This window comes from Peromyscus californicus, unplaced genomic scaffold (genome assembly GCF_007827085.1).
Source record: "Peromyscus californicus insignis strain IS unplaced genomic scaffold, ASM782708v3 Scaffold_6__1_contigs__length_162567912, whole genome shotgun sequence".
In the NCBI taxonomy this organism is placed as follows: Eukaryota; Metazoa; Chordata; class Mammalia; order Rodentia; family Cricetidae; genus Peromyscus; species Peromyscus californicus.
The window spans coordinates 54,707,158-54,723,717 of NW_026294584.1; the positions used below are offsets into that span (position 1 = coordinate 54,707,158).

Sequence of the window (16,560 nt, forward strand, 5' to 3'; positions counted from 1 at the left end):
TGGATGGATATGATGATAGATACATGATAGAATTACCTAATAACGCATATGAGGATTGGGCTTTTATCCCCCCAGTCATTGAAAGCTTTGGAAAGAGCTGACCACAAGTAAAGACAGCCCTTTATCACAGAGCTTCTAAACAAATGGAAAAAACAAGAGTTATAGACACACCAGTGTAATTGGAGTTTTAATGAGGTCCAAACGCAGGTCATTAAACTTAAGCAGGCTTATTAATTGACCCTCGATATTATGAGCGAACAGCCTCCTGTCCAAGTGGGGACTCGTTATTTGTCTTCACCCTTCTATCACTCATTCAGCCAATTCATTAAAGCCTGTTTCTCTCTCAGTGCCTCAACGAGTTCCATTGTTTGGTTTCTTGTGCATGTTGGCTCATAGTCTCTTTCACAATTTTCATTGGTTTCTAAATGCTCTTTAAGTACCAGTTGTGATGAGCCCATACGCAGCTAGTGCTTTCATAAGCATGCTTTTGAATAAATGAAAGATGTACGGGGGCGGGGGGGGGGGATAAGATGGGACGGGGTGATGAGGGGAGAAGAAAATGGGCCCGAGAAATTCACCAGGTGCCTGTGCTCCCTAAAAGAACCAGCAGGTGGTAGCAACACTTCGTGAGAAGGCTGCAGCCCAGCTCCGCGGGACCTGAACAATAGACCCCCAATCCTGGACTCCAGTTTAGAACTGGTTAGGGGTGGGCAGAAACGTTTCTCCTTGGAAGCGAGCCCGCTCTGTTCCGCCCCTGCCTCCGGGCACCGACCGAGTATACCTTCCACCGCCTCTCACCGCTGTGGGGAGGTTCTCTGCGGAGCGCGCGCCAAGGAGGTGGCACCCAGAGGTGCAGCGACTTGTCCAAGCCATGTCTGAGCCAGGCAAAGACATCAGACTTCGCGGACTCCGCCCCAGGCTTCCCTGACTATGAGGAGGGTGAAGGGAGCGAGGGAGGTTCTAGTCCGAGGCCCCAACGCTGACCCAGATTCAGGCACAGAAAGAGACAACAAGTTTGACGCTAGCACGGGGACGTTTTCCTCCCCAGACGCCCGCACTCTCTCTGGCTGTCCTGCCCTCCCGTGCCCCCGAGATTTGTTTCTCCTTCCACCTCCTCCGTTTCTCGTTTCTCTGCTCACGCCCACCTCGGTTCAACCCTGAGTAGGAGCCCCACCGGTTTAGTTCCTAGAGTTAAAGAAGAGGGAAGGAGGAGCCAGGGGCGCTGCGCTTGGGCTTGTGCCCGGCCCTGGCCATCAGCCGCCAGCCAGTAGCGCTTTGCTCCGCTGATGCTCGAGTGCGAGCATCAGGGTTTTAAGCACGCCTCGCAGCGGCGCCCACTGACCGCCTCCTCCCGGACCCTAATGCGTGCCATCCTCCGACCCACGTCTCCTCCGCCGGCCAGGACCTGTGGGAGGAGGCCGACCCTCCCCAGCACACAGGCGGGCTCAGGGCGCGCCTAGCGTCTCCACTGCGCGCCCCACTGGGGAGCGGGCGCTGCGTACTCGGGTCCTAGGCCCAGAGGGCGGGCTCGGCTCCCGGAAGAGGAGAGAGAGAGGGTGGCTGAAGGGGCCGGAGAGGGGCGGGCCAGGCTGGGAGGGACGAGAGGGGGCGGGCCCCGCTGCGTTCGCCTAGCCGGCACTCGGGAGCAGCGGGCGTCTGAACCCCAGACCAGAGCTCGGCGACTCCGTGACACTGGCCCCGGCACGATTCTTCGGGGCTCCGCCTCGGGAGCAGCCCCTGCCTGCAGCCTCGGGTCCTCCCCAGAATCCCAGACTCCAAGCTACAAGCAGACGCGGGCCGCGGGGAAACGAGGTCCCCAGACCTGAGAGGACACGCACGACGCTGGGAGAGATCTGCTAGCTGCAGGGCCACCACGGGGGCCTCAGGGGCGCAGACTGCAGAGCTGGAGGCCGGCAGGAAGGTGAGCTAGGGATTTGGGAGGTCAAAGGATACTGTGTCTGGAGACTAAGGGATTAAGGTTTGCAAAGTAGAGGATTGCTCTAGCCTGGGCCTGTGCACACCCGGGGTGGTGGGGAGTCTCTTGGGGGAGTACTGAGGATACCTCTCCAAAACAAGAGAAGGTTCCTGAGGAACTGTCCCTGCCCTAGCCTTCATTCATGTCCACTATCCTGGGTGTTAGAATTCTTTCATCATCCAGCGACCCCTCCTCTGCCTCTGGCTTGGGGAGGGGTTGTGTGAGGGCTAACCTCGCAAAGGTCAGGCTCCCCTCGTTCAGAAAAGATTTGCCCATGCCTCTGACTCCTGTGGCATCTCTCCAATCTCCTTGCTGCTGGGAGGAGCCAGGGGGGCCAATCTACATCTTCACCACTACCTCCCCCCACCCCCACCCCCGCACTTAATCCTGGAGTTAGAGGCTTGGATTTTGAGCCCCAATCATAAGCACTCCCCCCCCCCCCTCCAGTTGCACACGAAGTCTCCTGCCTGCTCCTGCCCCAGCTCCACCCCCTCTATGCATCTGGGTGCTTGGCCCAGCCTGCCTCTGCCCCTGCCCACTGATCTTGGCCGTCTGGCACCCTCTCTCCTCCCATCCCTGGGGGAGCTGGCAGGGGACCAGCATAGCTGATGTTGTAATGTCCCTGGCAGTGCCCATGTAGAAGAGCTGCCCAGCCTGTTCCCAATCAGTTAACCCAGGCCCTCCACCCATCAGGGGAATTTGACTTAGGTGGTTCTGAAAGGGGAGATGATGCTTCTCAACTGCCAGACCAGTGGGAGTGACTGGTAAGGTTGTGGACAGTCCTTGGAGGCTGACCCAGTAATAGGACATTGAGGGACTGAACTTTGCTCATAGCAGCTACGGACTTTTGAGAGCTATGGGTCTTTTTGTCCTGGAGGAGGATTGCCATGAAAGCCCCAGTGTACATACCTAATGACATATAGAAAATTCCTTTCAAGTCTATTGGTCCGTTCATCATACAAGCAGATGATTGGTAAAGTCCATGGAGTTATCAGAATGCTTTCAATAACAGGCTTGGATGGCTGAGCATGGGAAAGGCAGCATTTTCTTCTGGGCCAGCTCTTCACCATCTCCTGAACCTGGCCATAAGGTTTCCTGTCACCCTCCCATGCCTCACTGCAGGTGGGAGGACTGTGGTAGCATCTGAGGGTGCTGAAAGCCTTGGTTCCCCTTTCTCTACCCCATGCTCACCTGGGCACTTCTGCAGAATCATCTTCCTGGAGAGCAGTGAGGATGGAGCAGGGCCCACAACAAGGACAGCAATTCATAAGACCTCCGCCACTCACTCCCCAGCCCTTCGCTGCTGCCTACCCCATCTCAACCATCAGTCACCCGCTGATACAGCTCCTGACCCTCGGGGCTTTCTCCCATTACCTTTCAGGATTCATTGCTCTCGCTCACCCATATTTGCCCCCAAACCATCCATTATACGCTTTCCCAGCACCATCATGACCCCAGTCAGTGAACAGCCAGAGTGCTTCATTCTCAATGGCTGTCTGGCTAGACCTAGACATTGCTTGCATCTTAAATGCCTCTCCTGTCTGCAAAGACTGGGAGTGGGAGGCACAAGTGCTTGAGCGAGCATGCTTCTGGGGGACATTCTTGGAGGCTGGAGATCTCCAGGGACATAGAACTGTCCTCAGCTAGACAATCCACAAATTGGCTTCTCCAGCCTGGCCATCAGAAGAGCCAGAGCCAGAGCCAGAGGACAGCCATCTCCTCCCTGTATGTCCTGGAGGCTGCCTTGCAACCTCATGGATCCTTTTCAAGGCACAAGGCCAGAGCACGGAGAGAGCTCACCAGAGGATCTCCAGGGTGCAGATTAAAGGGTAGAGACGGCAGCAGTAAGCTGAGCAAGGATTATATTGGAATTTCCTGGGCGTTTAACAGCTGCAGAACAGGACAGAGGACCAGCCTATGGTGCTGACCCCTCCTACGCTGACCCTGCAGCTAACAGGTGTGAAAACCAGCTCAGCAACCACAGGAGACCTAAAACCACTGGCCCTTGGCTCTGGGAATGCTCCCCATCCCTGCTGGATAGCAGCCGACCATACCTCATGAAAATCTCTCTCACAAGCCTCCCTCTATTGCCAGGGAGGCCCTCCTGACATGTTGCAAGTATCCAGTGCCCTCTGTCCCCCTTCTTTCCCTTGGTAGACACAGTCCTTAGCCCAGCATGGTGACAGAGAAGCATGACAACAACTTGAACTTCTTGGGAGAGAAGCTTACAGAACGCCCAAGAATAAAAGTTACTTTTCCTTTGTGGCTGACATCCTTCTGCTCCTTCGCTGCCAGCTTTGCCTCTTGTGTCTTAGAGCTGAAAGTTCCTAGATGTTCTGAAAACTGACAGGTAAAGAAGGGAAGAGGAATTAAACATGTAAACATATGCTCTATGTGTCCAGTTTCAAAAGTATCCTTTCATACATCCTAGCTTTGTTTAGGTTTTAACGATGAAAGTAAGGTGTGCATATTATAATAAGAACAAAACAATTCAAGCATGTGTAAGAGTTAATTATCCCCACTTCGCATCCTCCATCCCTAGCACCCTCTTACAGTAGCAAGTTTTAATGGTCTCTATATCTCTGTCATACCTTGCTTTAAACTGACTTGTCTTATTTATTTATTTTTTAGTTCAGAGTGAGGTGCATAAACTACCAAATAAGCTGGGTTTGTTCATGAAGCTATCAAACTTAGCATGTCATTTAAGCGTAGTTAATTTTTAAAGCTCTTACAGATTTGCTGATTTAATTTACTTTCCAATCTTTCGTTCTCATAGAAAACAGAATTCACAATCTATATCTGATGAGCTGAAACCCTACACATCTCTGGATTTTGCCAGTTTCTAAAAGCAGATACATCCTCGATGCCTAAGACCCTGCCTTATTTTTTGTAAAATAAAGCAAGTGTATTAGGCTTGTGATCTAGCTGATATATTTGCTTTATTTTACAAAAAAATCAAAAAGAAGGAAAACGATAGACCCCGAAAAGGGGTTCAGGAATAGAAAAATGCAAAATCATAGAATGTGATTTGTGTCACATAAAGCTGTCCTGTTGATGTTTTTCTGAGCCACATTTCTGCTTCTTCAGGTATTTTATATTTTTAAAACTTCACATACATCTGAAATATGAATGTTTTCTTGATTGAGATCAGTGTCTTGTCCTTGCTGAAGCCTGAGGACTTCCAAACCCTGGCCAGTTCATTTCTTGAGTTGCAGCAGAAAGAGGGATCTCAGACAGGCTGGGAGAGAGGGACTAACGGAGGCTTTGGCTACAGGATGCTGGCTGTGCCCAAGATGCCCTCCTGTACCAAATGAGAGGGACGTGGTGGCTTCAAGCTGCAAAGCAACCTTTGAAAGTCGAGTGTTAAGCCCTGCCTCCTTAGTATTCCAGACATGAGGAGCACTCCTGTCTTGTCTCTTGTTTTTCTACCTTTGGAACTTGCTTCAGAAGAATCTGCAATGGTATGACATAGTTGACAGCTATTACTCCCTACCTCAAGGTTTCCCCATGCTTTGTTTTCATTCTGGTGATGGAGAGACACTGTGAATCTTTTTATGTATAAATAGGAGACTTGGTTGTTTGGATTAGCAAGAACTGATCTAACTTCCTACTCTGACTCAGCAACATTTCCCCCACCCCCCACCTCCCCTCACCCCCCAATACATTTGTTTTTAATCATCAGTATTCTGGGTCTGAATCTGAAGATTCACTTCCAGCATCAAAATATACTGCTGAATACTTTAAGATCGTCAAACATTTTTTAAAAAGTGAATGTCTTTGCTCATAGTCAAATAAAAAGAAAAAAGACAAAAAAGCAAGTACTCAAATAACAGTCTCCATTTGGTGTTTGCATTTTATTCTCGATGACAGGAGTGGAATGGCTTTAATATATTTCATCATCGCTCTTGCTGTTTTCTGGATCATCTGGAGATAGGCCAGCTTCAGGTTGTCATCAAGATGCATGCTAAGGCGCTACACTAGTATACCTTATCCAAGCAATTATTTTATCATTCTTCATCTTCTAGAATGTTCCATATTGCACAACTGATGCTTTCTGTTATTTTTTTTCTGTCTCGCTTTTCTCTTCCAAACAAAAAGTTCTATTAACACTGTTAACAAAATATTAATTATTCCTTCTCCATAATTGTCCAGTTGTGAGTGTAAAAAGTCTCAGTCTTCACTGTTTCTTCACTGTATAGAATCAGAACCCACTCATGTTCTGCCTGAAAGAGACAATTTTGAGGAGTATCTTCTAGGCATATATATAGTAAAGTAGCCTTCACTGTTTAAAAGCCTGCCTCTGGCATCATCTGACCTTGATAAAAATGTACCCAAACACTGTGGCTGTGGATAGAACCTGGGTTCTTTTGACAAGCCCTGAGATTTGGGGGATTACACCTCCAATGTGTATTACTTCATGGTATTCACGAAACAGATATTGATGCTGGAGCCAGCATTACAAAAATTAAGACAGCTACATAAGCTCTGAAGTTCTTCTCTAGAGCATTTACTTGATCCATGAGAGAGTGTCTAAAACACTTAGAACAGTGTTCTCAGAGAATCTGTGCTTCTTACAAACTTTCTTCCTACGTGGAACTGTTTAATGATTGCCTCTCTCTATAGGCCCGTGAGTTGTCTATGTCACACACACAGGGCACCATTGGTAATGAGGGGAAGAATTCACTGGCTACTTGATTACTACTCAGCCCTCAGGTGTGTACAAAAGGTGTCCCTCTAGGATGGCTTCATGGGATGGCACTAAAAGCTTTTTCTTATCACACACATAACACCTTTGCCGGAAAAGAATCTCAGATGAGCAGGAATTAAATAATAGCCTTCCTGTTGACCACAGTCAAGTACAGTTTCGGTCTAACTCCAGCTTCACTGGAAATGTGTCCTTTGCTATCATTGGATCACCAGGCCACATGCACCCAGGGTGAGGCCGCCCTTCCAGTTGGCTTTGGGCTTTGCTGTTTGTTTTGCTTGCTTGCTTCCCTCTAATTTCTCTCAGTATTGTGAGCAACGTGCCTTTCCTTTTTCTCCTCACCGGAAACGAATGAATCCCGCTATTCTTGTTCATGTGCCACCTGAACTTTGGAGACCAGGTTACTGAGGAAGACAAGAGTACCACCAGTAGTGGAACTGGTCTTCGCCATTGTCCAGGAAGCAGCCATGTCTTGGCAGGCTGTTTGGCATAGAACTGTACCTAGTCATGGCTACAGAACCTTCCTGTAGCGGGTGGATATTAGGTAGAGCCTAGATATCACTCAGAGGGCATAAGCACTATCTTGATTCATTTTACTAAACAGGTATTAACTACAGCTTTAAAAATAAATCTTGAGTCATCATTAAGTTCAAAAGATCATCAATACTTATGAAAGACTATTTTACTATAAAAATTAAGAAGAAGACAATGAAATTATCTCCCCTGTTTCTTTCGTTTCCTTTCTTCCCAAATTTTATGTATCATTCCATAATATTTTTCTACATGGATATGTATTTATTTGTTTTTTATTTCTGGTGCCGTGATTGAACCCAGAGCCTCACATATGCTAGGCAAATGCTCTACCACTGAGCTAAATACCCAGCCCAATATCTATTCTCCTCAAGTTAACAAGTGGGAGCTTACTCTAGACTGTTCTGCACATACTGCTTTCACCTGGACATCATTTCCATACTATTACATAAACAGCTCGTGTTTGTTGCTTAGGATGGGCCATAATTTCTCAACCATCCTTCTACTGATGTTTAGCCACTTTACAGTCTTTTCCCTTACGAACAACTCACAGTGGCTAAGGACAAGGCTTGGTAGATAGAGCTGGATTCAGTCCCCAGCATCGACCCACCCCCAATCTCATTAATACCCTGGTTTAAACAAGTACATGCAAGTTCGTGATACCCGAAGGACTTCTAGATGTCAAGTTACCAGACAGATATTGCCAGTTATTTCCCACATGCCATATACAATATGAATTCACCAGCACAATATAGAGAAGAGACCCTTACCATGTCTTGTCTGACTTTGTGTTGTCAGTCTCACAGGTTAAAGTGGTATTTTATTCATTTCAGCCTACAACCGTAAAGGTCCATCCGTTGGGCAATGACAGTTAATAAACAACAGAAGTGTATTCCTCACCATTCAGAGGATGTTCAGAGATCAGGGTACCAGCGTGGCTGGACTGTGGTGAGGACCACCTTCTTTGTTTCAGACTGCCCTCCATTCATTGCCACTTCGCAACGTGGAGAGAAGGCTAGAGAGTCCTTTGTGTGTGTGGGGGGGCTCTTCTGAGAATACTAATCCATTCCTATAAATCCTCCGTGCAGAATTACCTCCCGAAGGCTCCAGCTCTTAAAACCATCCCGCTGGGGAATAGGATTGTAACATATGCAGTCATGGTAAAGGCACACACATCCCTTCTGTAACAAATAGCATGTCGCTGTTGTTTCAACCTGCCTTCCTCCAATTATGAGCAAATAAGCATCCTTTTGTAGGTTTACGGTGTATGCTTAGTTTTCTGTAAGCCACGAGGGAAAACATGCCCCGTGGGGAAGAGAACCTTTGTTCAGAATGAGTGCCAGACCCACATAGCTCTGTCCTCTCCTAACACAGCCTCATTTATCTTCCAGAGTCCTTATGCCTGCGTTCTTTTTGCATCTGTTCATCCACCTCCCCTCCCTTCATACCCCACAGCCATCTTTCTTTGTCCCTTTTGCTTCACTGTCCCCGTGAAACAACAGAGAGTATTCAGGGCAGGATTGCTGGGGCCTCGTGAGAACCCGCGTGTCCATTCGGATGGACTGCTTCTTATCCGCCTGCTGTTAGTGACCAGAGACTTTCAACTACCATACAGGTTGGCTGCTGGAGGAAAGGTGCAGAGTAAATGAAGAGAACAAACTGGAATAAGTCCTTCCAGACCAAAAGGGTAAGACTAGGCGAGCACTCTGCTGTGCATCCTCTCGAAGAATTGGGGCCTTGAGACATGGTCACATAAAGAGTAGAGGTGAGGGGTTTGACAGGTGTCTCTCCAGCAAAGTGGAATGTGCCTAGCAGACTCAGATGAGTCAGTGCTTCCTGACTTCTGCCCATGGTTGGTTCAGGGACAGTTTGAGGGCTGTAGAGCAGGCACTATATGAAGTCTGGGCACCTATACAATGTATCAATATGACTTCTCCTCTCTGTTTCTTTTTTTTTTTTTTATCCCATATTCTCCCTAGGAAGCAAACTTGGCTGCAGACCCCGAGTCTTGCGAAAGCTGCAGCCCCGCCTCAGAGCAGGGTGGCAGCCGAGGCAATGGTGGGGGTTCTGAAGATACCTCATGGCTACTGAGGACACTGCTGGGTCAGGGAGCAGAGTGGCGGGCATGGTGTGCAGTCTGTGGGTCCTGGTTCTGGGGCCCTCGGTTCTGGCTCTGGAAGGTAGGAAGGAGAGGAAGCGGAAGAGTCCCACCCAGCCAGTGGAGTCGAGTGGGAGGGGGTGGAGATAAAGAGTGATGATGTTAAGGAAGCGTGTAAGGAGGGTGAACAGAACTTGTATCAAGTATTTTAGACTTCGGATCCTCATGGATACTAAGCTCCTGCTGGCAAATTAAATGGATCCGGGAGGGATAGTATTTGGTTTTCCATGGAATGGAGTGGGAGTAGCTTTGCCAGCTGGAGGCTTTACACAATGTGCCCCATTATGTCTGAACAGAAGTACTGCTGGATACCACAGGAGAGACCTCTGAGATTGGCTGGCTCACCTACCCACCAGGTGGGGTGAGTGCCACTCTTCATTCTGAACCCATCCTCTGGCCCAGATTGTTCCCTAGAAAGTGGAATTGAGGGAGGACATCCTGGATCAAAGCTGAGCTAAGACTCCCATCCATTGTGGGGAACAGAATTTCAGTGTACCCTCTCTCTGCTTTGCTTGTCATTAATGCAGTATCTCAGTAGAACAGATACAACCCCACAGTGTCCCGCTGTTTCCCTTTGCAAACTGAGCAGTTCTTTTCCCTGGTCCCCTTGCAGTGGGACGAGGTGAGTGTTCTAGATGACCAGCGCCGTCTGACTCGGACCTTCGAAGCATGCCACGTGGCAGGGGTCGCTCCAAGTGCTGGACAGGACAATTGGCTGCAGACACACTTTGTGGAGCGGCGAGGGGCCCAGAGGGCACACATCCGCCTTCACTTCTCTGTACGAGCATGTTCCAGCCTGGGTGTCAGTGGGGGTACCTGCCGGGAGACCTTCACCCTTTACTACCGGCAGGCTGAGGAGCCTGACGGCCCCGACAGCGTTTCAACCTGGCACCTCAAACGCTGGACCAAAGTGGACACAATTGCAGCAGATGAGAGCTTCCCTGCCGCCTCCTCCTCCTCCTCCTCTTCCTCATGGGCCGTGGGACCCCACAGGACTGGTCAGCGGGTGGGGCTGCAGCTAAATGTCAAAGAACGCAGCTTTGGTCCTCTCACTCAGCGCGGCTTCTATGTGGCCTTCCAGGACACAGGGGCCTGCCTGGCCCTTGTGGCAGTCAAGCTCTTCTCCTACACCTGTCCCTCTGTCCTGCGGGCCTTTGCCTCCTTTCCTGAGACGCAGGCCAGTGGAGCTGGAGGCGCCTCCCTGGTGGCAGCCTTGGGGACCTGTGTTGCTCATTCAGAACCAGAGGAGGATGGAGTTGGAGGCCAGGCAGGGGGCAGCCCCCCACGGTTACACTGCAATGGGGAAGGCAGGTGGATGGTAGCTGTGGGAGGCTGCCGCTGCCAGCCTGGTCACCAGCCTGCTCGTGGAGACAAGCTCTGCCAAGGTGAGAGCCTTTCCTGCACCCCCTTGGCCTTGGATTTCTCTCCTGGACACTCCAAATTTGGCTTTGTCCACAAAATACCTCAAAGAAGCTACCTCAGGAAAGAACCTATTTTTCCCAATTTTACTTTCTGAAGTATACAGACTTGCTCATTGAACTCATCTGTAATGTCTAGAAATGGCTATGGTTTTCCATATTCCGATGTTTTGTACCCTAAGGCCATGGGCCCAAGAAGGGACACAGAGCAAAAGTTCCTCCGTTCTTTGGGTTACCCTGTGTGGGCTCCTCTGTGCTCATAAGCCACCTGACTGGGGAGGGTTCATTGCAGAGCCCGTAGCTGAAAGGCAAGTAGGCAGTAATAGTGGATAGGCTAAAAAGACTGATTACAGGGAGTTTCTGTGTCCTCGCCAGGAACACCTACTTCTGGGCTTGCACTGCCCCAGCTCCCAGCACACCGAACTATTCATAAGGGGAATGATTTCTGTCCCCTGACTGAATAGATCTGTGCACCAGGGAAGAGCAGGTGGAGAATGGGTCTCAGGACCAAGAACCAGCTCTGGGGAGCAGAGGACACTTTGTACAGATGACTTGAAACTCAGGGTGGGTGGATAAAGTAAACATGACACCGCCTTCTCTCCTTTGCCTGCTTAGCCTGCCCCGAAGGGTCCTATAAGGCCATGGCTGGGAATGTCCCCTGCTCAGCATGTCCGGCTCGTAGCCACTCCCCTGACCCTGCAGCCCCGGTATGCCCTTGTCTCCAGGGCTTCTACAGGGCCAGTTCCGACCCCCCAGAGGCTCCATGCACTGGTGAGTCCTGAGCCCAGCTCAACACAGTAAATCCGGGAATGGGTGAGGATGTGGGGGACCTAATTTAACCATGGTGATGAGAGGGCTTTGGAGTTCACTTGGAATGACTTTGCATTTTCGGTTTTTTTGTTGTTATTGTTTTGTTTGTTTGTTTTTTGTTTTTGTTTTTGTTTTTGTCTCCTCTCCTCATGACCTACACTTCCCTCTTTCCCCACCCTCCTTTCTGCCTCTACTTTCTGCCCTCTTGGCCACACCCGCTGGCCTCCTTCCTCCCCTAATCACCTTTACCTCACAACCATCCCCACCCCACTACACCGCTTCCAGGCCCTCCGTCTGCTCCCAGGGAGCTTTGGTTTGAGGTGCAAGGCTCAGCCCTCATGCTGCACTGGCGCTTGCCTCACGAGCTAGGCGGAAGAGGGGACCTGCTCTTCAATGTTGTGTGCAAAGAGTGTGGAGGCCACCGGGAGCCCAGCAGTGGGGGGACCTGTCGCCGCTGCAGGGATGAGGTGCATTTCGACCCCCGCCAGAGGGGCCTGACAGAGAGCCGAGTGTTAGTTGGGGGGCTTCGAGCACATGTGCCATACATCTTGGAAGTGCAGGCTGTCAATGGGGTGTCTGAGCTGAGCCCCGACCCTCCCCAGGCAGCAGCCATCAATGTCAGCACCAGCCATGAAGGTGAGCCCTTTTCCTTCTTAAAGACAGCCTGCTTCAGCTCCTCAGATCCCCTCTTCCCCATACCTGCTTTCCAGCCAGCCTGCATTAGACATCGCGTTCTCAAGTCTATCCTCTCCACCCTTGGGTGCTGCTGCTCCCAGAGACTCCAGTCGTCCCCCGCCCCGCCCCCTACCCCCCCGAAAAATAACTCTCCACTCTGCGCTTCAGTCCCTTCTGCAGTTCCTGTGATGCACCAGGTGAGCCGGGCAGCCAACAGCATCACAGTGTCCTGGCCACAGCCTGAGCAAACAAATGGGAACATCCTCGACTACCAGCTGCGATACTATGACCAGGTGGGCAGGGAGTCGGGCGCTTCGGCAGAGCTCATGAGAGCTCTCAGCCACCACAACCCCAACCCTAAAAGGGCATTGCTATAGAGTGGGGCGAGAGATGTCAAGAGCCCACGGCACCAGGTGTATCACAGAGGAAGATGGGGGATCAAAGCAGGAACAAAGTGAGTGAGTGATCGTTGTCCCTAGGCAGAAGACGAATCCCACTCCTTCACCATGACCAGTGAGACTAACACTGCCACTGTGACACGGTTGAGCCCTGGCCACATCTATGGCTTCCAGGTGCGGGCACGGACTGCAGCCGGCCATGGCCCCTATGGGGGCAAAGTCTATTTCCAGACCCTGCCTCAAGGTGAGAGGAAGTCTAAATGGGCATTTGGGTCCCAAGACTGTCTAAGTCACAAATCTTGACCTATCATCCTCCAGACCAGTCTCTGGGAAAGGAGGAAGCTGTGGGTGACCCCTGACTTTAGAGGCTGTGTGGGTAAAGTGGGAGGTAGTGAGTTCATATGAGTGAGTTTGCAGGTATGAATGCATGTAGTGTGGACCTGTGTGGGCAGTTCTTGACTATGGAGGATTGGAAGTATGTTCAAGTGGATGAGTGTACCTGTGAGGCGTGTGCATGAGGTGCTGTGGATGTCCAGGGGCGTCGGAGGCATGTAGACACAAAGAAAGCCTGGCTCCTCCCTGTGACTCTGCCACTGATCCCTCAGGTGAGCTGCCCTCCCAGCTTCCAGAGAAGCTGTCCTTGGTGATTGGGTCCATCCTGGGGGCCTTGGCCTTCCTTCTACTGGCAGCCATCACTGTACTGGCTGTCATCTTCCAGCGGTGAGGCCCCTGCCACTCCTACCCACCTGCCCCAGTACCACTCAAGTCCTGACCACCCCAGGAACCCCTGCAGCATTTCACATATTCATTGCTAAGGTGGGAAGGAGGGTCCTGGTAGAGTCCCCTCAGTCCTCAGACCCATGGGCTGCCAAGTTGTCTGCTGGGCCAGGGTGATTGGGGCAGACACAAGCCGAGAGAAACAGGTGCCATTATAGGCCATTGGTTTGCCTCTCAGGAAACGGCGTGGGACTGGCTACACAGAACAGCTGCAGCAGTACAGCAGCCCAGGTAGGGACAGGGAGAGGGATTGTGACTGGGGTTGCAGGCTTGGCTCGAGGCACATGCCTGGTGAGGAAGGGGCTCTTCCTCACCATCTTCCAGAAGTAGAAGGGTGTGTCCTGTCTTGGGTATTTGGGTGTTCATGCTTACAGCACACCCTCATAATACACTATACTCTTCAGGGCTTGGAGTGAAGTATTACATTGACCCTTCCACATATGAGGACCCCTGCCAGGCTATCAGAGAGCTTGCTCGGGAAGTTGATCCTACATATATCAAGATTGAGGAAGTCATTGGGGCAGGTATTTGAGGGGCAAGGGATGCCTGGGAGGGCCTGGTGATGCCTTCTAAGCACAGCTGAACACTTCATGACTTCTATCCATACCGGTATCTATTCTTCCAGGTTCCTTTGGAGAAGTGCGTCGGGGCCGATTACAACCCAGGGGAAGGCGGGGGGAACAGGCTGTGGCTATCCAGGCCCTGTGGGCAGGAGGTGCTGAGAGCCTGAAGATGACCTTTCTAGGCCGAGCAGCACTGCTGGGCCAGTTCCAGCACCCCAATATCCTACGGCTGGAAGGTGTAGTCACCAAGAGCCGGCCTGTCATGGTGCTGACGGAACTCATGGAGCTCGGTCCCCTGGACAGCTTCCTTAGGGTCAGTTCTGCTCTGGTGAAGGAGGCGGGTCTTGGGTTGAGGAAAGCCTGGAACTCCCACATTTTCCAGAAGGCAGAGCCTTGTGCCTTTGCTCCTTGCCATCCCACCCTCCTTCATTCCCAGGCCGTTTTGATTCCCAAGTTTGCTCCCAAGTGCCCCCTTGCGCTGATGTATGTTTTGCAGTGTGTCTACCCTGTTGATGACCTCTACCCTCTGCTCTTCAGCAGCGGGAGGGTCAGTTCAGTAGCCTGCAGCTGGTGGCCATGCAGCGGGGTGTGGCTGCTGCCATGCAGTACCTGTCCAGCTTTGCCTTTGTGCATCGAGCACTCTCTGCCCGAAGTGTGCTGGTGAACAGCCACCTGGTGTGCAAGGTGGCCCGACTTGGCCACAGTCCTCAGGTGAGTTCAGGGCCTTGGAGGGTCACTGCTCTTGAGCATGCTGGAAGGAAAGCTAGGACATGGGGTGGGTACAGCTAGTGGGATATCATGGTGCCTGGGACTTTAGAAACTCCATCGTATGCTGAGGGGAGGGAAGCCTGGGCTTAGAGCAGTTGAGGGACTTAAGGAACCAAGGGGAAAGGGGGACACAGGAAAACAAGAGAACTGTGAAACTAGGACCAGCTCCTACTAGCCATCAGTACAGAGGTCACATAGGCTGAAGAGTCAGCACAGTGGTATTAAAATCCCGAATGCTCCACTCTCAAGCCCCATGACCTTGTGCAGCTTCATAGTCTTGAAGCTTCGATCCCACGTCTTATAGCTACTCCTCAGAATGGTCAAGGGGATAGAACGAGATGCTGGATGTGAGACTCCAGAGATATCTAAGCATCTAAGTTGCCCAGTGAATGTGATTCTTACTATGGTTATTACTATTTTACCTCTGGCTCTCCCCCGTCAGGGTTCGAGCTCCTTGCTTCGCTGGGCAGCCCCAGAGGTCATTACACATGGGAAGTACACAACATCCAGCGATGTCTGGAGCTTTGGAATACTTATGTGGGAAGTGATGAGCTACGGAGAACGGCCCTACTGGGACATGAGTGAGCAGGAGGTGAGCTTGACCTAGATGTCCGCTGATTTTCCACTGTGATCCCACCTGTGGTCTTATATCCTAAACCCATCCTTTTCTGAGCCGTTCCTGTTCGAATTTCTTGTAGCTAGAACATTGCAAATTTTAAGGTTCCCTTCCCATCTCGGCTGCACCTGAATTCAGCCCGCCCCCACCCCGGCTTTTCTAACACCCCTACTGGAAATAGCTTCTCGTCACATGCTCCTCTTGACCTGCAGGTACTAAATGCAATAGAGCAAGAGTTCCGCCTGCCTCCACCTCCAGGGTGCCCCACTGGACTACATCTGCTGATGTTAGACACTTGGCAGAAGGACCGTGCCCGCCGGCCTCACTTTGACCAGCTTGTGGCTGCATTTGACAAGATGATCCGAAAGCCAGACACCCTACAGGCTGAAGGGGGCTCCGGGGACAGGTCTGAAGCTTGGGGCTGGAGCCTGGGAAAGCCAGGGAGGGTAAATGTAAACCAAAAGGAAAATGGAGCAGAGAGAGTAAGATGAAGAGGAAACCTGTTTTGCTTGCCCCTCCCCACCTTAGGCCTTCCCAGGCTCTCCTGAACCCTGTGGCCTTGGCCTTTCCTTGCCTGGACTCTCCCCAGGCCTGGCTCTCAGCCATTGGACTAGAGTGTTACAAGGACAACTTCTCCAAGTTCGGCCTTTCCACCTTCAGTGATGTGGCTCAGCTCAGCCTAGAGTAAGCGGGGCTGATGAGATGGGAGGGAAGACACTCTGAGCTTCAGGCAAGGGGGTACCTCTGGGATATTGAAGGACCTGACCCAAGCCCAAGTTTGATCCACTCCTTCCCCAACAGAGACCTGCCAGGTCTGGGCATCACCCTGGCTGGCCACCAGAAGAAACTACTGCACAACATCCAGCTCCTCCAGCAGCACCTGAGGCGGCCAGGCTCAGTGGAGGTGTAAAGCCTGGTCAGGAATCTGTGAGCCGCTGAAGCCCCAACCCAGTCCTGGACATAGGGTGGAGGAAGTACATGTGAGACTGAGCCAGGCTTTCTTCTGGCCTCCATGCCTGCCGCATTAAACCCAGCCCACTGGACACTGCATCCCCAAATCCTGCCCTTCCAACAGCCTCCCCCATATTAAAGGGAAAGAAGGGAATTTACAAGTTTAGGTGTGTCCACGCCTCAGTCTGCAAGGAAGGGCTAGGGAGGCCTTGGGG

The 16,560-nt window shown here is 51.3% G+C and overlaps 1 protein-coding gene across 3 annotated transcripts; it reads left to right on the plus strand.

The window, feature by feature from the left end:
* Positions 1-1,205: 1,205 nt before the first annotated feature.
* Ephb6 (EPH receptor B6) lies at positions 1,206-16,509 on the plus strand. Of its 3 annotated transcripts, XM_052720346.1 has the most exons (18): positions 1,206-1,921; positions 8,827-8,898; positions 9,191-9,391; positions 9,666-9,730; positions 9,983-10,754; positions 11,403-11,558; positions 11,883-12,233; positions 12,441-12,565; positions 12,752-12,914; positions 13,276-13,390; positions 13,626-13,678; positions 13,852-13,971; positions 14,073-14,323; positions 14,548-14,721; positions 15,221-15,370; positions 15,607-15,800; positions 15,923-16,078; positions 16,196-16,509. In XM_052720346.1, the coding sequence occupies exons 3-18, from the start codon at positions 9,292-9,294 to the stop codon at positions 16,302-16,304; spliced, it is 3,054 nt and encodes a 1,017-aa protein (XP_052576306.1). In that variant the 5' UTR covers positions 1,206-1,921; positions 8,827-8,898; positions 9,191-9,291; the 3' UTR covers positions 16,305-16,509. The 3 variants fall into 3 exon arrangements, with proteins under 3 accessions (XP_052576306.1, XP_052576308.1, XP_052576309.1); XM_052720348.1 differs by lacking the exon at positions 8,827-8,898; XM_052720349.1 differs by lacking the exon at positions 15,923-16,078 and having other exon boundaries at positions 1,207-1,921.
* Positions 16,510-16,560: the final 51 nt, after the last annotated feature.

Coding starts and splice junctions, on each gene's coding strand:
- Ephb6 (XM_052720346.1), top strand. CDS start 9,292: ATGGCTACTGAGGACACTGCTGGGTCAGGGAGCAGAGTGGCGGGCATG. Junction 14,324..14,547: donor CCCTGGACAGCTTCCTTAGG/GTCAGTTCTGCT, acceptor TCTGCTCTTCAG/CAGCGGGAGGGTCAGTTCAG. Junction 15,371..15,606: donor GGGACATGAGTGAGCAGGAG/GTGAGCTTGACC, acceptor CTTGACCTGCAG/GTACTAAATGCAATAGAGCA.